General features: G+C 38.3%; 1 protein-coding gene across 11 annotated transcripts in view; it reads left to right on the top strand.

Annotated features, from left to right (window-relative positions):
• The window catches only part of GRIK1 (glutamate ionotropic receptor kainate type subunit 1), a 404,073-nt gene that overhangs the window by 248,708 nt on the left and 129,469 nt on the right, over nucleotides 1–25,896 (top strand). For 6 of the 11 annotated variants that reach the window (XM_063720803.1, XM_063720802.1, XM_002830595.4 and 3 more), the window contains exons 2-4: nucleotides 13–180; nucleotides 4,519–4,776; nucleotides 21,070–21,251. In XM_063720803.1, coding sequence (XP_063576873.1) covers nucleotides 13–180; nucleotides 4,519–4,776; nucleotides 21,070–21,251 — 608 coding nt within the window. The remainder of the gene's footprint in view (nucleotides 1–12; nucleotides 181–4,518; nucleotides 4,777–21,069; nucleotides 21,252–25,896) is intronic. The other 5 variants (XM_054542881.2, XM_054542879.2, XM_054542880.2 and 2 more) reach the window with 2 other exon arrangements.

Here is a 25,896-nt window from a genome sequence, read left to right as displayed (position 1 = left end):
TTGCTTCTGCAGGAGGGATTTTTGAAACAGTGGAAAATGAGCCTGTTAATGTTGAAGAATTAGCTTTCAAGTTTGCAGTCACCAGCATTAACAGAAACCGAACCCTGATGCCTAACACCACATTAACCTATGACATCCAGAGAATTAACCTTTTTGATAGTTTTGAAGCCTCGCGGAGAGGTAACTATTTTCCCACTTTTAAAAGCTTCTTTGGGTGATATGTCTGCTCTCCAAGTCACCTTCTTTTTGCTACCTGCCCTCTTTTAAAGCGGGCATCTTTGTGCAAATGAGTCACGGGAAATCTGGGTCTTTGATGTCACTGATCAATGCAATCTGAACTAACCTAATGGACGTTGCCGAGCACTGTTTTCTGGGCCTTTCTGATGAGCTTACCCTTCAGTGCCCTCCACTCTATGATTAACTAGTTCAGCTGTGAATGGAAAATGTCAAGCTTGATCTGTTTTCCTTCCTGAAGCTGAGATACCACCATGAAATCGTGCGGTGCAGTCAAATAAAACACTGTGGAAGGTCACATCCACTGAGCATGTGGAAATGCCCAGGACACACATAACTCACACCCTGAATTTTAACAGGTGGCAAACTACTGAGTTTACCTAGCATCCTCTCAACCTTTTTTTACTCTTTTCCACAAAATCATAGAAATATGAAGATTAAACCTGTGAGAGCAACGTCTACATCCGATCCTCTTTTTCTTCTGAACTGAAGCCAAGTGCCTAGCCTAAAAAGTAATCTAATTCATATGTTGGCTGCAAGGTTTCTCTCACGGAAAGATTCATTCGGAATTGTGGGGCTTGTTTAGACATCTTCTAGACAATATTAGGACAAGTCTTTGAAGTAAGATCACATTCCGTATAGTTGAGGGTTGGCTTCTAACAGGGACACTATCTAGTCACTAAATAAATGTGTTTATGTGGAAACAAAGGCCACTCATCACCCCAGATTAGGAGGGGTTCTTCGCCTCAGAGAAGAATCCTTGCCTACTAAATACGCACAAATAAATGAAATACAATGAACACCATGTTTATGCTGATTTCCAGGTAACTAAATGCTGGTTGTTTCCATACAGAATTAATCTAGTTAGATCATAGGTTGTGTCCACCTGATACAGCCTTCTGCAAGAATTCTAGTGTTCTTTGCCAACAAAATGTAAAACCTATTTTCTTAGGAGCACAGATAAAAAATTAACAACATAGCAGGGCACACTGGCTCGTGCCTGTAATCCCAGCACTTTGGGAGGCTGAGGCAGGTGGATCACGAGGTCAGGAGATCGAGACCATCCTGTCTAACACGGTGAAACCCTGTCTCTACTAAAAATACAATAAAAAGTAGCCGGGCATGGTGGCAGGCGCCTGTGGTCCCAGCTACCACAGGCTGAGGCAGGAGAATAGCATGAACCCGGGAGGTAGAGCTTGCAGTGAGCCAAGATTGCACCACTGTACTCCAGCCTGGGTGACAGAGCGAGACTTCATCTCAAAAACAAAACAACAAAAATTAACAACATAATATTTTTATATCTATGGCATGACTTAGGTATAAAAATATTTTCTTTTTAAAGATGGGTAGACTTTGAGATATCATATTAGGTCAAAATTGTCTATGGACGAATAATAAAACTGTGTATTTATACAGCATTTTAAAGTTTCCAAGCTATCCTCACATAAATTTTTTTTTGTTTTTATTTATTTATTTATTTATTTTTTATTATTATTATACTTTAAGTTTTAGGGTACATGTGCACAATGTGCAGGTTAGTTACATATGTATACATGTGCCATGCTGGTGTGCTGCACCCATTAACTCGCCATTTAGCATTAGGTATATCTCCTAATATTATCCCTTCCCCCTCCCCCCACCCCACAACAGTCCCCGGAGTGTGATGTTCCCCTTCCTGTGTCCATGTGTTCTCATTGTTCAATTCCCACCTATGAGTGAGAACATGCGGTGTTTGGTTTTTTGTCCTTGCGATAGTTTACTGAGAATGATGATTTCCAATTTCATCCATGTCCCTACAAAGGACATGAACTCATCATTTTTTATGGCTGCATAGTATTCCATGGTGTATATGTGCCACATTTTCTTAATCCAGTCTATCATTATCCTCACATAAATTATCTCTATAATGTAGAGATAGATCTATCACTTTTCTTTCTCTCATCTCTCTCTCTTACACACATACACCTATGCAAACAGACACAAACAGTCCTACACATTGTTGAGCAAATACTGTAGAAAGCCAACCACATTTAGCAATGGAACTCTAGCCACATAAAAATTGAAAGCTTTCCTGTGGTCCAAAGTACCTGGCATACTTGTCAATTAAACACCCCCAGAGCGTCTTAAAACTGGTAATTTGCTGGCAAACAGAATTCAAAAGGATTGATTTTCTGTCAAGTAATATTAGTATCCCAGAGCTAAATATTAACAGGAATCTCAATCCATTGCTTATGTTGGATAGACCAACAGTTCACACACTCCCACACTCTCATTTTCTGTGGCTAAATAATGAAAACCTAACCAGAAAATAAGCTTCTGAAGACAATGACAGTTTACACTTCCAGCACGTAATGCACAAAACTGTACATCTTCATAGTTAATGCAGTAATTCACTACCAAAGAGCAAAGTAGCAGAAAGTTTTTCTTGTAAATATTTGCTGTTCGTTAGATACCTGCAATATGGCTATCAAAGTTGTATCAGTTATTCTGTCTGAATTAAGGCAGGTAACTACAGAGCCATATCATTTTTCGAACTATTTTTATTTGTAAAATGATATTATTCAATACAATTTTATGTATTAATTTAGCTAATTTGACATTTAATTATCTGATGACAGCTCTAAATTTGTAGAATTAAAATATAAATTTGAAAGTGTGTTTAAGCTTTTATTTAATTCCTGCCAACATAAGATTAATAGACACTATTTTACATGGCTGTAGAGGGCAAACTGCCCCAACCTTTCTGGAAGGGAATTTGGTTAATGTTTCAAATGACTTCAAACTATCTATACCCCTTAATTATAACTGGTAACTTAACTTCTTTAAATCTACTCTTAGAAAGTAGCATAAGATGCAGAGAAAAATATAAGAGCTAAGGTAAGTGCTATAATATTATTTATAATAGCCAAAAATTAGGAGCAGCTTAAATGTTTTGGGGGATGTTTGTTTGTTTGCTTTTTGAAACAGAATCTCGCTCTGTCACCCCAGCTGGAGTTCAGTGGTGCTATCTCAGTTCACTGCAACCTCTGCCTCCCAGGTTCAAGCAATTCTTGTGCCTCAGCCACCCAAGTAGTTGGGGATACAGGTGCACACCACCACACCTGGCTAATTTTTGTACTTTTAGTAGAGATGGGGTTTCACCATGATGGCCAGGCAGGTCTCGAACTCCTGACCTCAAGTGATCTGCCTGTCTCAGCCTCCCAAAGTGCTGGGATTACAGGCATGAGCCAAATGTTTAATACTATAGGAATGTTTAAATAAATGATGACACACCTACGGAATGGTCTATTCTACAGACACTAAAAATATGCTTTAGGAGAATTTGTAATGACTTGAAAAACAGACATGCTATAGTGTTAAAGAAAGCAATACATCAAACTGTATTTATACAATGATTCTAATTTTCCCAAATATTAGTAGATATTATTCCAAAATGATAGGATTAATCACAGAGCCTTTTTATCCTTACATTTTAAATATTCTAAATTCTCTCAGTGAGTGCTTATATTCTTATAATGAGAAAAATACATTTATGTTATAAGTAACTTTTTCAATAGATACTGACTTGATTTATTTAGGCTACCTGTCAGCTGACACTGGGGTAGAAAGAGGCCTGATGTTGAGCTAAAGCTCCTGTCCAGTGGCCATGACTCTCTCCATTGTCTATGAAGTGAGTGGGTTGGACAAAATGTCTTCTGAGATCCCTTTAAGCTATGCTATTTCATTATTCGAAAATTAATTAGACATCAGCACTGCTTATGAACATTCTTTAGCAGTATTTCATTAACCTGGAACTTCTTTCTGAGTTTTGGAAAGATAGAAGCTAAAGTACTTTGTAGTTATCCACAGGTTCTACATTAATTTTATAACCACATTAATATTTTCAATGCAACCCTGCTGCATGACAGAACTTAATTCATACAACATTCGTTGACAAAGGGTTTGTTGGAAACTAGGAGTGCTTTCAGGTAACACCATACCAAGCAAGGGATTTAGACTCCATCTGATTAAAGGTAATAAAGTGAGACCAGCAGGGAGTTGGCCTTGTGGTATATTGCTAATCAGTTCTAAGTTTACATCTATCAGTATATTAGTAGCTCAAGAAAGTTGGAAGTTGGACCAACCATATTTCCTCAATATACAGACAGGGATTGTAAAAGATTTTTCAATAGTTGCGTTAAAAAGAGGAATCATGAAAGAAAAAATTAAATTCATAGAACTCTCTTTTTCTCTCCCCCTTTCCCTGCTCTCCCTCCCCATCCTCTCCTTGTCGTTGGGCATCAGCATGTGACCAGCTGGCTCTTGGTGTGGCTGCTCTCTTTGGCCCTTCCCATAGCTCCTCCGTCAGTGCTGTGCAGTCTATTTGCAATGCTCTCGAAGTTCCACACATACAGACCCGCTGGAAACACCCCTCGGTGGACAACAAAGATTTGTTTTACATCAACCTTTACCCAGATTATGCAGCTATCAGCAGGGCGATCCTGGATCTGGTCCTCTATTACAACTGGAAAACAGTGACCGTGGTGTATGAAGACAGCACAGGTATGGGACTCACACAAGACCCCACCTGACCATGTCGGCTCTGAACAAAGAGAATGAAAGTATCAAATAGGCATTAAACTCATCAGATGGAGCACATAAAAATGCTCCTTTATATAAAGCTAACTGAATATTCTAAAGTAATTTGACAATGCATATGTATATAATTCACATTTCTTTTTGTTTGTTGATCCTTTCTAATGATCCTTTTATCATCAAATATAGGGGAACTTTTTTTTAAAGAAATATCACCTTATCAATATATGTTATAATCCAATCACAATATTAAACATGTATTTTCATTTTTCCAGCTCTAATAAGACTATGACCACAATTGAAAATGACCATGGAATATGATTCCAACTTGATAAGTAGCTATGTAAATGTTTAGAAAAGTTTCTAATGTAAGTTAACAAAGAGGAATTCATTTAGAGGTTTTACCAATAGAGTGGATTATGTCATGGGAAAGGGACTATGAATCCCCATTGATGAGTGCTTAATAAAGCTTGCTCCACTTGCTTGTTCAGGGTGCAGGATGGAAATATGCCTGCTTGGAGTCCAGTCCTCATCAGCCACTTTCTCTGACACACTCCCATTTGAACTTTCTTTTACTGGCACCACCCCTCTGCTTTCTGCTTATTGTCCAGAATTTTTCAGAGTTCAGGCCCCTTTTTATTTAAAGTCAGGCAGTGACCCTCCATTGTCCACATAATAAAGTTAAATTTCTTCTAATTCAAAACTCTTCATCATCCAGCCATTTTCATTTTCATTAACCCAGGCACTAGCTTCCCTCACTGCCTATACTCTCACATGAGTTGTGATGAAGAGTCTATCATTTCTTCAATATCCCCATGTTCTCCTGACTCCTGTTTTCTGAGGCTGGCCCCTCACTTTGGATGATCCTTTGCACGACCTTCACGGTGGTGAACTCCCTCATTCTCCATTACCGCATGCAAATTTCCCTCTTCCTTAAAGCTCTCTGAGGCCACCAGAGGGTTCACTAGCACTTTGGAAGCAAAAGCACTGAACCTCAAGTAATATTTCAAGTCTGTTTACATGTCTGTAAGACTGGAAATTTCTAAGCATCCTAATTTTATCTTATTTATGTTTATAATCTGCTACCTGTCATAAACCTGACATAGAGGAAAGAGTTTAGTAATTCCACATGGATAGAATAATACCATTGATTGTCTGAATTTTTTTTTTCTCCAAGAGTTGAAATGAGTTGCTTTCTTTGATCTATACATTTTGTAATAAGATTATGAAAATTACAAGTGAAAGTTAGTAAAGTGAAACACTGTCAAACTTTGCAATACGATTTCGCTTTCCACTGCCCCTTTGGCCAAGCACTAGCAGTTTACTATTCCTCAAAGGATGAATACGTGCCTCCTTTTTGATGTTAAACTCTGGTTCCATTTTGTATTGTCAGATAAAAGTGACGAGTGTGGTTGGAAATATGCACTTATGTATTTTCTTGTGCCTCATCTCATTTTAGAAAGAAGTGAAGATTCTAAGTGAGTGGGTATATATTTTATAAATATTGTATTCAAAACAGTCCTATCAAGAAGAATAAGCTACAAGCAGCCATATTTTTAGAACTTTACCTGCTTGCTGCGAAGGAATAAATCATGATCTAATCAAATCCACACGCATATTTTAAAGGGCTTTGAAAAAGAATATCATGTTGTAAACATAAGTGTGGTTAGATCTTGCATGTTGCCTACTTTTGCTAAACAGGAAATTTTGTGAGCTCATAAAATCAAGCTATATTTCATTATGTTGTGAACTCTGTAGTATAATCATCTCTCATCATTTCTACAGCAAAGCTGGACCATCTAAAAGGAAAACATACCAATGAATAATATTGAAACTCCTGGATTTAATTTAAGAAAGAGTTCTACTAAAGACCTGGGCATTGTAGATTTCAAATTGTATTTAGACAAAATATAATTAGTAAGTAAATGACAGAAAATTTGATATTCTAACCACTCTCTGACGTCAGGTGAGCCACACATATGTGACATCCATTTTTCAAAGCAAACACCAAACTATCGTTTCCATCATCTTCTACAAGAAACTGAAATGTCCTTTTCATCTTTGTCAAGTTCACCTGTGCTCAGTAACTCAATAGATACTTGTTGAAATTGACAATCCAAAATGATTTCATATGTCACCCATTGAGAGATGATTCAAGTTAAAATGATTTTTGCCCACAAAGATGTTAAAAATGTAAATGAATAATCAATTGAGCCATTAAATTGGAACCCAGAGAATAAACAGGCCAACTGAGATCAATAAAAGCAGAAGCCTTGTGACTGTGAGTGGGTTTTATACTGCTTGACTCAGGGTTCTTGCCTTTAGTAATTATCACACCATAAAAAGGAGGAAACTTAGTAAACCTAAAGGAAAAGAAAGGACTTAGGTGTGCTTAGCACCCACCCCTACACCAGAATTAAGTACCCATTAAATAGCACTTTATTGGGATTTGTTTAGGAGTTTGTTAAATAGCCTGAAGCCAACACAGATGTCGCGGAACCAAATGGCCCATTACTCCCATTGAAGTCAATGGGAGCAGTGTGCACGTCTCTAAGGACAAAATTCAATTCGCTAAATACTAGCAAGCAGAATTCTGTCCTCTAGTAGTTAAAATGTCGAAAGACTCTGGAGAACTCTTAGGAGGAATAAAGTTTCGTCTCGCCTCATCTCTCTTCTCTCTCTTTCCTGGATGTCCTTCCCGTTAGTCACCTACTTGTCGCTGATTCCCACATCCAGAGGTGAACCCAGGCAATGAGAAATTGCTGCCCATTGGACCTCCCCTCATGATTCATTAGACCTCCCCTCATGATTCATTAGACCCTGGTGGAAACCTGGCTGTCACTTCACATACAGCAAAAAGAGCTGAGAAGCTGAACCTCAACTGCAGTGTGCGGCATATTCAGCAGTTTCTGCCTTCTCAAAGCCTATCTCAGGGAAATGCACCCACAGCGATTCCTGGAGAGCAGGGATCAGCAAACTTTTTCCATGAAGAGCCAAGTGCTGAGGCTTTATAGCCACGGGGGTCTTGGTCAAAACCACTCCACTCTGACAAAGTAGCAAGCAAGCACACGGACAATATGTAAATGAATGGATCCAGTGTGTTCCAATAAACCTTTGTTTGCAAAAATATATGCTGGGCTAGGTTTGGCCTTTTGGCTCTAATTCACCCCTGCTATAGCCTTAAAAGATAAGACAATTGAGCTAAAAACTAAGATTGTAATTTTGTCCACATATGAAGTGGGTTCAGCTCACATCCACAACTCTGTCGTTTTGGTTTCTGGGTTTTCATGCCCTTTTTTCCTCCTCACTGGCCCTCCTGGCTTCCTCATCAATACGTGTCATATGTGTCAGTCCTTTGTCTCATTATCTCTGTGGGATTTGCCAGGTGATGTTCTGGTTCATTGGATAAACAAATTTTCAAAGAGGTGTTGGGGGAACAAATACCTTTCCTCACCCATCATAACAATCACAACTGACATCCCCATAACAAAAGACAGGTTAACAAGAGAAAATCATAGCAAATTTGTTTAACCAAAGTTTTACATGACTCAGGAGGCTTCAGAAATGAAGACCAAAGACCTAGGGAAAACTGTCTACTCATTGCTTAGATTCCATGAAGAATGAACAACACATGGAAATGTGATTGGACAAAAGGGTAGAATCAGTGGTAATAGGCTGAGGGGGAAAGCCCAGCAAGGCCTGTGTGTTCGGATTCTTCTTAGAATCTCTGTTCAGTGTTCCTTCCTCCTGAGCATGGGGCAGGACCCCTATGAAATGAGAGTCTTCAAGGGAAAAGAGAATCTTTCTAGATTTTATATCTCGCTTTGGGGGAGGGGAGTTCTAGTTTCTATGCTCCACTTGGGAAAGGGAAATTCTACTTTGTATGACTCACGTCAGGGGATTAAGAGGGGTAGGATACCGGGGGTCAGGAGAAAGTCAGAAAGACCTTGTTTCTGAGACCTTTCCAGTCTTTTTCAGTTCAAAGTAGTCAGCATGCCAAGATGCCATATTTTGGGGTGTCATGTTCTGAGCACCAACAGTGTTAGTGGCTAATAATGACTTAAAATGTTGTTTCTTACTTTAAACTAATCATAGCACATTTTAAGTTTGGCTCTCTTAAAAGACAACAAAAGCATTGAATATTGCATGCCACAGAGAGTGGGATTTCAAAGTGTTTTCTTATGCTTGGTTAAGCGATTACCTACAAAGTCAGCATAGAGAGCTGAATCCAAATAAGCAAGTGCTAATTCAAATTTCAGTGGCAAAACATAAAAAAAAAAAACAAAAAGCACCCATTCTGCTTAGCTTTTATTTTGTGAATGATTAAGAAAAACCTACTTTATAGTTTTGCCTGTCTCTCTTCTCTATTTTAACTTGTCCTTAACTAAACTGGCCCAAAGTTTATATTCGTTTGGTTCAGGTGATATTTTCTGAAATACTGGGGAAAATAGTCAAGACAGCACATACCTGCATACGCCATACTATGGGTGCCCTTTCCTGAGATCTGAATGGCTTCTGCAATACATTGTTTGAAAGTTTTATTTTTATATAGTTTAAAAAGAAGATTGCTTTCTTTAGAAAATGTTAAAATGAAGAAAAGTGTAAGGACATAAACAAAAATATCCAGAAAAACTATCACAGATAATGTCTTAGTGTATATTCTTTTAGATATTAGATAGGCAGGCAGGCAGACAGACAAGGAGATAAACAGGTAGACAGATAGATAAATAGATAATAGATCGTGATAGGTAGATGATAGATATTAATAGACAGATGGTAGATAGGTAGATGATAGACAATTGGTAGATAAATGACAAATGATTGATAGAGGATAGATAGATGATAGAAAATAGATCATGATAGATATTTGGTTGGTGCAAAAGTATTTGCATTTTTGCTATTAAAAGTAGTGGAAAAACTGCAATTATTTTTGCACCAACCTAATAGCTGATAGGTAAATGATAGATTAGATAGATATAGATAAATAAGTAGATGATAGATTAGATAGAGAGATGATAGGTAGATGATCGATTAGATAGATGGTTGATAAATAGTGAATATAGTTGACAGCTAAACAGATAAATGGTAGACAGCTAGATGACAGATAGAAAACTAGATAGCTAGATAGATAAATAAATTCCCTTGTTTCATAGACATTTACTGCCAGGCATTATCCTAAGTACTGGGGATAAACCACATGCAAAAATATCTCACTTCATGGAATCCACAGTCTGTTTCTCAATGAACAAAATATATGGTAAATATTTAGTATGATAGATAGAAGAAAATGTTATGAAGAAAAATAAAGCAGCAAACGGTATTCAAGAGACTGACAGTAGAGATGGGGTTTACAATTTTATGTAAGGATAACAGGGAAGTGCTCTAGAAAATAACGTTTGAGTAAAAATTTAAAGAGGATAAAAAACAAATCATGTAAATACCTGGGGAGAGCATTTCAGACATCAGGCAGAGGGAACAGCCAGTGCAAAGGCCCTGCCAAAATAACTCTTTCCTGGTAGCACTGTGCTGAACCCCACCATAAAGTCTTTCATATCATGGAGGATTTGCATATGTAAATAGCTAAAAGGACAATATTTAATAATTTCAACTTTTGTTTTAGATTAAAGGGTACATATGAAGGTTTGTTGCATGGGTATATTGCATGATGTTGAGGTTTGGAGTACGAATGATCCTGTCACCCATGCAGTGAGTGAGCACACATACCAATAGGTACTTTTTCAGCCCTTTCCTGCCTCCTCTAGTAGTCCCCAGTGTCTATTGTTCCCATCTTTATGTCCATGTGTACCCAATGTTTAGCTTTCACTTATAAGTAAGATCATGGGTATTTAGTTTTCTGTTCCTGTGTTAATTCACTTAGGATAATGGCCTCTAGCTGCATCCATGTTGCTGCAAAGGACATGAGCTTATTCTTTTTTATGGCTGCATAGTATTCTGTAGTGTATATGTACCACATTTTCTTTATCCAATCCACCACTGATGGGCATCTAGGTTGATTCCATGCCTTTGCTATTGTGAATAGTGCTGTAATGAATATATGAGTGTGTGGGTTTTTTGGAAGAATGATTTTCTTTTGGATATATACCCAGTAATGGGATTCCTGGGCCAAATGGCAGTCCTGTTTTAGGTTCTTTGAGAAATCTTCAGACTGCTTCCCACAGTGGCTGAACTAATTTAAATTCCCACCAACAGTATATAAGTGTTCCCTTTACACCACAGCCTCACCAACATCTGTGTCTTTTGACTTTTTAATAATAGCCATTGTGACTGGTGTGAGATGGTGTCTTGTGGTTTTCATCTGCATTTCTCTGATAATCTGTGAGGATGAGCATTTTTTCATATGTTCATTGGCCACTTCTGTGTCTTCTTTTGAAAAGTGTCTGTTCACATCTTTTGCCACTTTTTAATGGGGTTATTTGTTTTTTTTGTTTGTTGATTTAAGTTCTTTATAGATTCTGAATATGAGACATTTGTTGGATGCATAGTTTACACACATTTTCTCCCATTCTGTGGGTTGTCTGTTTACTCTGTTGATAATTTCTCTTGCTGTGCAGAAACTCTTTAGTTTAATTGGGTCCCACTTGTCAATGTTTGTTTTTGTTGCAATTTCTCTTGAGAACTTAGTCATGACTTCTTTGCCAAAAACAATGTGCAGAATGGTATTCCTTAAGTTTTCTTCCAGAATTTCTGTAGTTTGAGGTCTTACTCTTAAATCTTTAATTCATCTTGAGTTAATTTTTGTGTATGGTGAAAGATAGGGGCCCTGTTTTATTCTTCTACATATGGCTAGCAAGTTATCCCAGCATTATTTATTGAGTAGGGAGAAGGATAATACCTTGAATTCTTATTATAGACACCATTAAGCTAAATAATTACACAAAAAAATATGTAAGCAAAAGAAAACAGGGTGCTTCAAATAGGAAATTTCCTGTTCTAAAATTTACCTATGGATAGGCCCGCCTCCCAAAATTCACAACGACACCAGCACTTACTTCATTATAAATATGTGGACATTCAGAACATTTATGTACAGAATACATGAGTAAGTCTAAAGGAACTAAAATGTTTAGGCTGCAAAGGAAAAACACAAGGACATAGAAGTTAATGGCTACTGAAGACTGAGTCTAAAGAGTGATGAAATAGAAGAAGCTTTAGCTAGTCCTCTGGGCTTTCATGGACAAAGTGGGTGAAGGGTTGAGGGAAGCAACTTTAGCATCACTGAAAGAATGAACTTTTAATCACCAGATCTCTCGGGAGATGAATTGCATTTCTGTCCAAAATATTTAACACCCTGACCCGGAAGAGTTCAAGCCCAGGCTTGGAACACCCTGTCATAGGCAGGTCCTGATATAAGGATTCCTGCAGTACCCAAGAGGTTACCCTGGAAGACACCTAAAGTTGTTCCCAACTTTGGATAAATTGCTTTTCTAAAACACAAATTGCCACTGCACTGTCCCATCGTGATGCCACCCTGGTAGATCATGTTTCTTCACCTTCACTAATGCTGTCAGAGTCTGTCATTCCACAAATATTTATTGGACATGCCAATAAATATTGGTACCAGGCATTGTTCGAAGCATATGGAATACATTAGTGAATAAAACAGACAGAACCCACTGACTTCAAGGAACTTAGGTTCTATGGGAATAATAAACCATTTTTTCATTCCATATAAAATGATTATAATCGTTGAACGGTGGTGAGTCTGTGGAAGAAAGAAAAAGTAGAGCAGATTGAAGGGAATCTGGAAGCCAGAAATGTGGTTTGCAGAATTAAAGGTCATGTCACATTGCACAGATGAGGCTTGAGCAAAGGCTGCAAGGAGCTGAGGAAGTGAACCACGTACTGTGAGAGAGAAGGCGGTTCTAGGCAGACAGAACAGCTAATGTCTCAGGTGACAGTGTGCCTGGTACATCAGAGCAACAGCAAGGAGGCCAGGGTGGATGGATCAGAGTAAGAGGGGAGGGGAGATAGAAGAGATGGTCAGAGAGAAGGGCCTTGTAGGTAATGGAAGACTTTGTAAACCACTAGAAGAGCTTGTGCTCTGCCTGGAATGAGAAGCCACGGAAGAATTTTGAGCAGAGGGTGGATAAGATCAGAGGAACATTCTGCAGTAGTCTCTACTCATCCTAAGGGGATACATTCCAAGACCTCCAGTGGATGCCTGAAACCACAGATAGTACTGAACCCTATATATGCTATGTTTTTTTTTATTTTACTTTATTTTTGAGATGGAGTCTTGCTCTGTCATCCAGACTGGAGTGCAGTGGTGCGATCTTGGCTCACTGCAACCTCCACCACCTGTTTTCAAGCAATTATTCTGCCTCAGCCTCCCCAGTAGCTGGGATTACAGGCACTCACTACCACGCCTGGCTAATTTTTGTATTTTTGGTAGAGACGGGGTTTCACTATGTTGGCCAGGCTGGTCCCGAAATCCTGACCTTGCAATCCACCTGCCTCTGCCTCTCAAAGTGCTGGGATTACAGGCATGAGCCACCATACCCAGCCTGCTATGTTTATTTCTATACATACATACCTAAGCACTTCTTCTATATTTGTCTATATAGCACTTGTATGAATAATACCATGATAAAGTTTAATTTGTAAGTTAGGCACAGTAAGAGACTAACAACAACAATGATGAAATGATTCACGTCCCATGTGGACAGAGCAGAATGGTACAAGACTTCATCATGCTATTCAGAAGGGCATGCAATTGAAAACTTATGAATTGTTTATTTCTGGAATTTTCCATTTAATATTTTTACACCACGATTGACCATGGTTCGCTAAAACCATGGAAAGCAAAACCTCAGATAAGGATGGCCTACTCTTGAAGAGTAGTAGGAGTAAAAGAATCACTGTACACTCTACAGAGGCAAAGGTAGAAACACGGCAACCTGCCAGATGGCTCCTATAGAAACCCAGGGAAGAGATGGAGGCAATACAGTAGAGGAGTAAGATACGCTCAGGTTCTGGAAACATTTTTAATGTAGAGCTGGCATAATATCTGAGAGGATATTTGAATGTATTCCCCATTTGAAAGTTTTTATTATATATGATCATGTCCTCTTTCCTTTATCTCTATTTGTGTGGTGACATTGGGCTATGTTTGAATGATTGCTCAAACATTGTAGGGTCTTTGAGGGAACTGAACAAAAATCATCATGGATATTCTCAACTGCATGCATTTTATCCATTAGTTTCACTACTACTTTAAGATGCCTTTTTGAGTATCCAGCACAACCTTTGGGTCTGTATGACACTTATTTTGATTTAAGGAACTCAATGACATAAGAAACTTGGGACATCTCAAGTTGCCTCAAGAGGTTAACCTGTTTGGAAGATAGCAAGCATATTCCCTCCTATAGCAAACTCCTCTGAAATATCAAAGTTTGGCTCAGTGTTTCAATGAAATCAAATGTCAAGAAAAACACTTTGTATTCCTTAGACACAGGACAAATGCCATATGTTAAGTTTATTTTTAAATGGAGGATAAAAACAGGAAGACCGTGTTCCAGTCTGAGAAAGTATTGATGCCATGGTGTTGGTGAGGCAGGTTACGGTTTAATTCATACCTGTAGATTAAAGAATCAAAAATGAACTCAAAATAATAATAATGTCCTGAGGGAGTAGAGGTTAGGAAAGAAAGAAGAGAGAAATAAAAGATTGATCTTTTTGTCCTGAGCCAAAGGATTGAGTTGTCATTACCTGAAACAGGTTATAGGTGGAACTAGTTTGAGGAAATAAGAATGATATCAGAAATTGAGTCATTAATATGTTAAGTTTGAGTTTCAGATATCTATTAGACATCTGAATAAGGGTAAGGATAGGCAGTTAATACACGAGTCTAGAGTCTGGAAAACGGGTCTGGGCTGGAGACACAAATTTGAGTGTCCTCAGCCTATAGATAGGACGGGATGAGTACGTCAAGGAAATGAGCACCAGACAGATGCCTCTAGCCCTGAATTTATAACACATCAACCTTGAGAGGTTTATCTTTGTTTACCTTAAGTCATTTTTCTCAACACATCACAGCCATGAGATTTCTAAAATGCAGCCTGCAGTGAAGAGTTAGTTGTTAGTCATCACGTCAAATATAGTCTCCGAGCTTTACTGTAAGGATTAATTTGAAATGAGAATAGCATCCCTAACAGTGGCAGTGATTGAAAAAAACAATCAACCCTGGGAGAAAACGTACACAAAATGAAAATCACAATAATAACAATAACTAAATTCTTGAGTGCTGACTATGTGCACTGTCCTAAATAGATGATTAACTCACTTAATGTGCTCAACCAGCCTGTGAGTAAGTGAAATATCTGCTCTTATAGCTGTATTTAAGTAATGACTTAGTTTTTAAAAGCTCTATCTATCATAGTTCCTTCCATTTTCCCATAGAAAACAGAAATAATATACTCTTCCAGAACTAAGAATCTTGACAGAAGCCTAAAGTTTGGACTCAAAGAAAATCAACACTTTGGCATGAGTAGTCAAGCTAAAATGCAAGATGTGCTATACACAGTCAGTGCCAAATAAGTGACTGTTTTCACCTTCTGTCATCACCACTCACCCCACTGTGTCGTTATGACCACTTGTGACAGCCAAAACTCTTCTGCTATGTGCTGTCCCACAATTCCACTGAAATAGCCCAATGATGGAACATTCTTTACACTCAATATCAAAAAAATGATAAATTACCATTTATTTTTTTCTCTGTACTCACTTTTTTCTACCCTTCATATCTCCCACCTTGGTTCTTTGACCAGAACCTTACTTAAATATTCAGAACTCTGCCCAGGAAACCAATCTTTAGATATTCCAGGCCAGGCATATTATTTTTAGCTACTGTTGAAACTTAACGAGAATTCAGCACCAACATATACTGGTGGAGCTGAGTGCAATACACTTTCTTGAATACTTAGACTAGATTCTTCTATAAGCTCCTTCGTAACCAAGGTACACAATTTTTCTTTTGGGAAGACTCCCACTTGCCTTCTCTGTTGCACTTCTGAAAAACCCTATGTATGAAGATCTGCACTTTAAAAGCATTGTGTTTCCCCAGGTAATTCGCTCACATACCCGTTTTCATTTTTTAGTTTTGATTTTTCCTCCGCTCTGGAGGATGCACAGATCCCCTTAAGAATTCTATTAGATTTTGGTATATTAATATACCCACAAGTTTATGAAATGCCATTTTGCATACTTCCAAGTTCAAATAGAGAAGAAATTAACATTTAAAATGTGCAACCTGATCTTTGGGTCCCAGTGGTTTATTACATTCATGTTTACGGCATCAAACTCACTGATGATTTAACAAACAGGAAATTGGATTAAGACTCAAGAAAACCTAGGTACTTTTCTTTTGAACTGAGACTCATTAAAGATAGCTAAAGCTATCTGGAAATGGATTGGACTGCGGTGTAAGGTAGAGAATTTCTCACAATGAGAGGTGTTCAGCAGTGGCTGTGTAGAGGGGACTCATGCATCAAGAGGAGTTTGACCTGAAGGTCTCTTCCAATTCCTGCTATTTGTGACCCATTTTCAGGGCCGATCCAAACAATTAACCTCACCATGCCTCACTTTCCTCACTGTAAAATAGCACTGACACCTATTCACCTCAGAGGTATATTCTAAGGTTTATTTCGCTATTTATAAGGCATGGAGCAGACTTCATAAAAAGGGGCAATCTAAATAGCAAAGTTTGTTATTACTTAAAAGGAAGGCATAGGAAATTTTCAATGCTCACTGGAAATAGCAGAGGTTTTTTTTCCTCCTCCATATGCTCCACCTGTTGCCTGAGTTTCCCAATGTGCATGCACATCAGCATTTTTTTCTGTGTCACATCTGAGTGCACCGAGTAGACAGGCGGCCAAAGCAAGTGTTTAGAATTGGCCATTTGGATATTTTTGAAAGTTGTATCTATATGCAGAGCTTAGCTCAAATTCATGTGAAAAAAAAAAACAGCCTTCTTTCTGTAAAGCGTTTATTCAACCAAAGTTGCATTTCCAATTTCATTCTTAGGGATAGAAGTGGAAGAGGCTTTTATGATTTTATATCTTATGTATAATTTTTATATGATTATGATTTTATGATTTTATGATTTATGATTTCATAGATTTTACGATATCTGTATGTTTTGTCTTTTTATTTAGAAAGATTTGAACTTAGAGAAAAGTTGCAGGACATGTACAATAAACTCCTGTACACCCTTCACCTAGATTCATCATTTATTATCATTTGGCCTCATTTGCTGTATTGCTCTATCATTCTCTTAACATAGAAACACCTACAACAATAAAAATTATAATAAGCAGTAGCACTGTTGAACCATTTGAAAGTAAGCTGCAGACATCTTGACCTTTTTCCCCATAAATACATTAGCATGAATTTCCTAGGAAGGACCTTTCTCATTATAACCACACTAGGATTATCAAGTACAGGAAACTTAGCAATAACATAATAATGTTATCTAAATACATAGAAATATATATTTGCTAATATTATTATTGGCAAAATAATAATATATATTTGCTAGTTGTCCCAGGATCACTCATGGCATTCAGTTGTCAAGTCCCTTTCATCTCCTTTGATTCAGACAATTCAGCCTTCTTTTGCCACATATGACGTTGACATTTTTAAAGAGTCTAGGTCAGTTTTATGGTTGAATGTCCCTCTATTGGGTTTGTCTGGCTCTTTCTTATCTACGTTTTATTTTTAAATTCTCTCCATCTCAGTGGGCCAGAAAAAAATTCACATTATCAGCATTACATGCACCTTCACCATTCACTGCAACTGGGGTTCTGGCAGGGTTGGGTCACTCTGTCAGGGCTGGCATCCACACACGGGAGGATTAGCAAAGCTAGGTGTTGTGCCTAAATCAATGTCCTTTTTCTGAAGTAATTATTTGTTTAGCAAATGATTTTTAACTACTCATTACAAAGAAATGACTGATGGATTGCTGCAAAATGCAAATATAAGGGAAAGCTTCCTCTAAATTTTGTCTACTGTGCTTTTCGAATTGTAAATTCTCCATCATTTGCTAATGAAGGCAGAAAGGCTTTTCTTAAGCAAACAATTGCTTCAGGAAGAGAAATATAAAACTCACTCCCTCCTTGTTCTTTGTTCTTCCCCCAGTTTCCATCCCTAATCTTTAAATCTGCTGATCCTCCCCCTTTCTGAAGCCAGTTTACCCATATACTGGCAAAAGGAGAAAAATAGGAGTTTAACAGTAAGTTTTTTGTAAAAGATAAATTTATTCCAATTAGAAACTAGTCTTTTGGACTGAATTGTTCTCCTATTTCCTCTATTGGTATTAAAATATACCTTCTTTTATGAAACAACTGTAAAAGTTGATGGTCATATTTGGGGGTATGTGTTTATTAAGGGCCTAGTGTGCCAAATAAGGATTTAATATTGTGTGCTGGCCTAGAAAAGTCCTTTCTCTGTTACTTACATAGCTATTTATTAATATAGTTAATTAGTCAGTTAATTAGTTTTTCATTCAGCCAGTTGACGAGAAATCCTAAAGTTGGGAGGGGCACCTGATTTGGAGGAAAGAGCCCTAAATTTGGTATCAGAAGGTGGATTTGGCCTTAATCCCGGGTTCTGCCACTTATTAGCTACATAACCTCGAGCAAGTTACTCCAGCCTCCAGCAGCCTTAGCTCATAATCTGTAAAATTAAGTGGTAATTGATGCCCTATCTACCTCAAGAGAGTTGACAGGATAAAATTAGCCTACAGGCTGTGAGGACTTTGAAGCAGGTTGTGTTGTCTTGCACCCCCAGGGCTTAACATGAAGCTTGGCATCTAATGAGCATCCAGCAAATGTTTTCCCATAAAAATAAATGAAAGAAGTGAGAAAATGTATGTCAACTTTAAATCCTATAAATATGTAAGTCATCATGATAGAAAGATGTGACATTCTATTCAACACAGAAAAAGAGAGCAGCTCATTGCAGCACACGAAATGCACTTTTTACATGTTTTCCCCATGTTATTTAGAGACCACATTAAACTGTCCCTTATAGTCACGGTCATGGAAAAAAAAAATCTATGTGATTGCAAAGCAGGTGGGTGGTAAGAGAAAACAGGACAGAAACTCAAGCAACCTGGAGTCTCTATTTTTTCCCCATCTCATCAAACAGTCCTAAGCCATATCTGTTCCCTCAGCACCAACAATTTGTATTTATAAGGCAGGATGGTGACGTCAAAAGATTAAGTGTTGGATTCACAAACAGCAATTTTAATCCAGGATTCTTCTTAACTATCTTTGTAAGTTACTTAACTACTCTGGGCCCTGAATTCCTCATTTAAATAATAATAGTAATAATGGTTACATCATAGGATTATTTCAAAGATTAACACATATTACAAATAACAAATATACGAACCCACGTTCTGTATTTTCTTTCATTTTTAATGCTCCTCAGTAGTTCATGACGTGGCTCTGGAAGTGAGAAGACAAGCAGGTGATTATAAGTACCTGAGGGACTTCAGTTGACTGATTTGAAAAGGAGCAAGAATCCAGGAAGCCTATTATTCTAGCAATTCAATTTTTGTGTAAAAAGAGAAAAGGTTCATGTACTAGTCCATTTTCACACGGCTATAAAGAACTACCTGAGACTGAGCAGTTTATAACGAAAAGAGGTTTAATTGACTCATACTTCCACACGGCTGGGGAGGCCTCAGGAAATTTACAATCATGGCGGAAGGTAAACGGGAAGGAAGAAATGTCATACATGTTGGCAGTAGAGAGAGAGAGAGCAAGGGGGGAAGTGCCATACTTTTAAACCATCAGATCTTGTGAGAATTCACTCACTATCACAAGAACAGCCTGGGGAATATCCGCCCTCATGATCCAATCACCTCCCACTAAGTTCCTCCCCTGACACATGGGGATTACAATTTGAGATAAGATTTGAGTGGGGACACAGAGCCAAGCCATATCAGATAATGAGCACTAAATCTTGATAAGGTTCTACAGCAACCACCCTCCCATTCTACTACTCCTACACATTGAACTCTGAAGTTCAATATCATTATAAATTTATTGTACATCAGAATCAAACCTAACTATGCTGGTAAGGAAACCTTTCCTCATTTGAGCCACACACACACACACAAATGTAACTTCTAGTAAAAAAAAAAAAATAGCTACATAAATAAAACAAGAAAAAGAAAAATGTGAGTTTGACAGTAGCTGGAATCCATGCTGAATCTTACACAGAACATATCACAATTTTCATCTGAATACTCATGAAGCTTAATATTCCCTATTGATTACCTAAAGCTGAAAAATCCTGAGGGTAAAGAACTGCACACTAAAAAAAAAAAAAAAAAAAAGCCTCAATTTTTCAGTATGATGGAAGTTCTTGAGTGAGAGCCAAAGTGCAACGTAGTGAGCACCTGCTAACATTAGGGAAAATAAGAGGGAGACTTTTACACAGCGGCTTTCCTTGTCCTAGTAAAGCATTTCTATCAGGAAACAGTGCAGATCAGTACATCCACACCTGTGGTAAATCAAACATTCTCCATCAAGTTAGTTAGACGTATATGTTTTGTTGCAATAACCAATAGAGAATTTTTTAAAAATTGTTTCTGCTTTTATGATCATAATTTCTAAAAATTCTATGGTCTTTTTAAAAAATCAAGTAGGATTTTCCAATTTAACATTCAAATATATTAGCAAGAAAATGTAATGAGTATGAGCCATTTACAAATAGTTTATGTGGCAGGAACTGAAAGATTATATAAAGCAACCCAACTAATTAGCTGGTTAAGAGTATGTTATATAAAATACTTAATAAAAGGCTTACAGAAGTTTATAGCCTCGACAAATCTCCATACTCTATTGGCTTTGTAAGTGAGCAGGTGTGATCTATTTCATCGAACACTTTTGGAAACTTCAACCAACTTTTTGTTTACTAAGTTTTACAGTTGCAGGCTTGATTTGTTAAAGATGGGAGCTGTTCGCTGAAAGCTGGAAAGGACAATTGCATTCTAAATAAATTTAAATTGCTCCTGGGAAAATTATGCTTCCAAGCCACACATACCCACAAAGGGAAAATAGTATAATCCACCACAGAAAGATGAGTGACAAATGGGAAGTCAGGAGTGTAACCTTTAGGAAGGTGGCCACTGGGTATGTTTTGGAGTTGAAACGAGTTTAACTAAATGGCAATAAACAATACTCTGTCAACAGAACAGTCTCCGTTGCATGATTGCATGTCATTTTCTAGGTCTAATTCGTCTACAAGAGCTCATCAAAGCTCCCTCCAGATATAATATTAAAATCAAAATCCGCCAGCTGCCCTCTGGGAATAAAGATGCCAAGCCTTTACTCAAGGAGATGAAGAAAGGCAAGGAGTTCTATGTGATATTTGATTGTTCACATGAAACAGCCGCTGAAATCCTTAAGCAGGTAAGAGGGCTAGGGAGGAGGTGGAGGTGTGGGATAAATGTTATTTTCTATTTTTCAAAAATGACATCTAGTTTTCACTTAATGCAGCATAATAAAACTGCAGCAGTCCAGTTTATGCTAAAGATCATAATTTTCAGAACCCTTTTAAACAGGCAAGGGGCTCAGAGAGTTCATGGGGCTTCACTGAAGCCATAATGTGAGTGTTTAGTTGTAAATGTGTGTTTCTATGGGTGGACGGAGTGGTATGTGACTCCTACCAGCAGAAGATGAGAGGAGGACATCATTTTGAGGTGATTAAACATCTCTCTCTCTCTCTCATGTCTCTTGAAAAGACTGTGCCAGCTTTCATTTCCACAATGCCTGACTGGTCCTAAATACATCCTCCTCATGGCAAGACCTCTTTTGTCAAACATGCAGGATTGCAAACACAATAAAAAAGGTATACAGGGACAGTTGCAGAAAAGATGCCTCTTTCTTCTAATTTGTTGTAGACAATAAACTGCTATGCATTAATCTCCACAGATAATGTGAGTGGAAATATCTGGTAAATTGTGAAATCCTATATAAATGAAGACATGAGTAATGTTCAAAACAAAAGAATAATAACAACAGAATAATAATTTCTGAGCACTTGGTCTTATGTTTAAGAAAGTAAATTCATTGGGAAGCCAAGGCAGGCAGGATCACCTGAGGTTAGGAGTTTGAGACCAGCCTGATCAACATGGAGAAACCCCATCTCTACTAAAAATACGAAATTAGTTGGGCATGGTGGTGCATGCCTGTAATTCCAGCTACTCGGGAGGCTAAGGCAGGAGAATCGCTTGAACCCGGGAGGCAGAGTTTGCAGTGAGCCGAGATCACACCATTGCACTCCAGCCTGGGCAATAAGAGCAAAACTTCATCTCAAAAAAAAAAAAAAGTAAATTCAGAATTAGAAACAAATAAAGCATAGACTGGTGCTTCTCACCCCAGAGTGATTTTGCCCTCTGGAAACTTAGAGCAATGTCTGAAGACATTCTAGGGGGTCATATTTGGAACAGGGCACTCTACTGGCAACTAGTGGGTACTGCTAAACATCTTGTAATACACATCTGGAAAGGCTAGTGAGATGTTTAAAATAGAAGCATTAATAAAAGATCAGATGATTGAATTTAGGAGAAAGAAAAAATATCCAGGTTATATTTATGTGGTCTGCCAGCCATCTCTTTATATTTAAGTCATTATTGTGGCACAGGCAATGGTTTCATCTAAAATAACACAAGCTGTATTGTACTCCTTTGTTTAAAGGTCTGGGGTTGCTATGTTGTTGATTGGTAAGGGCCAGTAATTTCATAAGTAGATAAATCCCTTCACAGGAATGCAGAACTGTGGATTTTTGAATCACTAGGAAGAGCTCTCTTCAAATAATCATCTGGCCTGACTCTCTGGTGCTCCATCTCACACTTGCAGAGCACCTCCATGCAACCGTTGAGTTCAGAATTGAGTTTTTACTTGCACTGAACATCAGCAGTCAAAAAAGTTGACCAAATGTTTCTATTATCTGCTGGATGATTAGAGTAAAAAAAAAAAAAAATTCTATTTAAAGTTGGAGTTGGGAGGTTAAGGCGGGAGGATCACTTAAGGTCAGGAGTTCGAGACCAGCCTGGCCAACATGGTGAAACCCTGTCTCTACTAAAAATACAAAAATTTAGCCAGATGTGGTGGTGGGCACCTGTAATCCCAGCTACATGGGAGGCTGAGGCAGGAGACTCACTTGAACCTGGGAGGTGGAGGTTGCAGCAAGCCAAGATTATGCCACTGTACTCCAGCCTGGGCAACAGAGTGAGACTCCATCCCCAAAAAATAATAAAATAAAATAAAATAAAATAAAGTTGGGAACACAAAGTTGCATTTGAAAGCAATCACAGACATCACTATATCTAATTCTCACACTTTTCAAGATATAAAATGATATTGCCAGAGTCATACATCCAGTGCTTTCTCCACCATGAGATGCTGTCACTCCTGCTAGGCAGAAGAGTATCCATTGCTTAATTCTATGCTATAGTTACATTAACAAATCTTTAGATATTAAAATTTCCTCTCAATAAAGCAAGCAAGCATGTGGCAGTAGTGTCAACAACTGAAGAACTTTAAAGGTAAGTAAATGCAATCAGTAATCCTTTATCATAAGGCTTCATTTAAGAATGTTAATACAGTTCATTAAAGAGTGTAATGAAGTGTGTGGGTCAGAACTGAGAAAAACACCCAGATTTACGTGTAGCACTCAAAAGGCAAAGAAGCATCCCTTCCCAGGGGCCTGTTGTAACAGAGGCTGAGGACTTCTGTTACATTTAAGAGAATGATTTGCTGATGAGACTTCTGTTTGTTAGATACTCATTTGTCTCACATAACTGGCCACATCTCTCCCAAGGGCAGGTCTGGAATAGGCAAGAACAGTGTACGGTGGCGGCAGGGAAGGGCTACTAGATTTTCTCTTCTATTTCACTAAATTTGGACTTGAAGTTCCTTTGATAGAAGTGGCTCTTTCCTAGCAGCCTGGGGATTACATCATTCAAAGGACAATTAAAACAAAAACAAAGCAAAATATCCAAGAGCGGCACTCTCAAGAAATGTCTAGCTGGTACAGCGGGGAGTAGGATTAGTTCAGCTTTGTGCCAACCACTGACACAAACATTTTTCTCTCTATCCTCTCTCTTATCATGTTTTAGCCTATGTTTGCTTTTCCTAATCATTTTAGTGTTAAGAGTGGCCGTGAGGCTTGGAGGAAGACACTAAAGAGATGGCTCATCCAGTTTTCGTTCTAGACTAATAATCTGCAAATATTTTGGGGATAAGAACCCTTTTTTAAAGGTCCTATCATGAAATTCCTACCGTATTGCATGTAAAAGGGCAATTGCACTTTTTGGAATAACTACAGAGGACTCAGGTCAGCTTAACGGGGCTTCAATGGAACCTCCAGAGGCTGCTGTGCTTGAAACGGGATATTGGAGACATCAGAACTTTTCTGTTCTGGTCAAAGTAAGGCCCAAGCACTCTATGTGATACAACTTAACTTGCTCCATTTGCCCTGGAGAAAAAACTGTAGCAATAGACGTGTCTGCTAAGAGATTCCCTAGGAAGGCTGAGGACTCAGGAGTTCTGGGTCCTGATTCTGACTGCCATTCCACTAATCCTTCTACCCAAGGAAAGGAAAGGAAGGAGACTTACCTCTTTTACTGAGGGTCCTAAGAGGTGCCAACAAAGGTGCGTGGCATCCTACATGATCATAGCATCAATCTCAAACAACCCCCTGAGGTGAGTTTGGTATTCTCACTTTCGAGGTGAGGCAACTGACACTCAGACAGGATAAGTGACCCATATAAGGTGACTCTCTGAGCCTGGCTAGGCTGCCATGTGGTCTCCAGACTGCCTGATCTCAGAGCCTGTGTGCTCACTTTACTCTGAAGGGCCCCCAAGCAGAATGGATGACTATTGTGAAGTAGGCTTTCAGAAATGTCTGGAAAAAACACAGCCATATGCTGCTGGTCTTCTTTAGATAAGATTAGTATTAATAGCTTTTACTTTTCTGGTAACTGAAATCACTGCCAAGAACATTTCTCTGCCAGGTCAATGTGGTACCCTCTTCATGTGCATTTTCCATCATTATCCTGCATTTCCCTGCACCTTTATCATATTTTCCCACCTTTTAATGATTCTTAAGAAAAGAAGAAATCAAAGGCACTTTACAGATATTTAACATTTATCTAAAAGTAAAAATTGGGGAAAAGTCTATAGTTATTCTTGGGCATGCTAATTACTCCAGCAAAGTAATTATTTCTATTCATATTGAACAAGTACTATATGATGAGAATCTGAGAAGTTATTTCCCCAAAATTCATTTGAAATTTGAATGTCAAGACTTGATTAGGCTACAGAAGATAGGGCTTTCATATGAACTTTCTTCATGAATTTCTACAGTTGGAAAGTTTCCATAAACCAGAAGGTTGCATGTGTCCTCTCCCCAACTTATCCACCTACCACCTCGCAGCAGGGTCCTGATGCTTTGAAAAGATGCTGCTCTCTCCTTAACCTGTCTTCAATGTGGAAACCGTTGCTCCTCCTCACTCTCATTTCCCCAAGTCCAATTACTCTTTCGCTGACTCTTCGCTGTTTATCCTTCATATACACCCTCATTCATACTGAGTGTGATTTTACTGAGGGAGTGGCTGAAAGGAGGTGAATGTAAAGAATGAAGCAAAGGGCAAGAAAGCTCTACCTATGGAATTCCCAACTTGTACCTAGCAGGATGCTAGGTGCTAAGCAACCATCTCATTTAAGTGACCCAATAACTTTTAATATGATTGGCATTATTCCTCTTTTGCAATTGAAAATTGAAGCCAATTTTATCTACCATATACTGAGCATACACTTAAATAGAAAACACCAAGGCCTGCATGACCTGACCTGGCCTCCAGTATCTGACGCTCCGTTTCAGAGGCATCCTTTCTGGCCACGTGACACAGCCTTTTCTCCCCACATCATAGCCTTTGCACTTGCGGTTGCCAAATCCTGGAACATTCTAAATTCCCAGTCATTCCCGCCTAAGTTTTCATGAATATCTCTTGAGAGATAAAAGAGAGGAAGCTCCCTTCTCATTCTCTAT

Source organism: Pongo abelii, chromosome 22, assembly GCF_028885655.2.
Source record: "Pongo abelii isolate AG06213 chromosome 22, NHGRI_mPonAbe1-v2.0_pri, whole genome shotgun sequence".
NCBI classification, from domain to species: domain Eukaryota; kingdom Metazoa; phylum Chordata; class Mammalia; order Primates; family Hominidae; genus Pongo; species Pongo abelii.
This window is presented reverse-complemented; position numbering and strand designations above follow the sequence as displayed.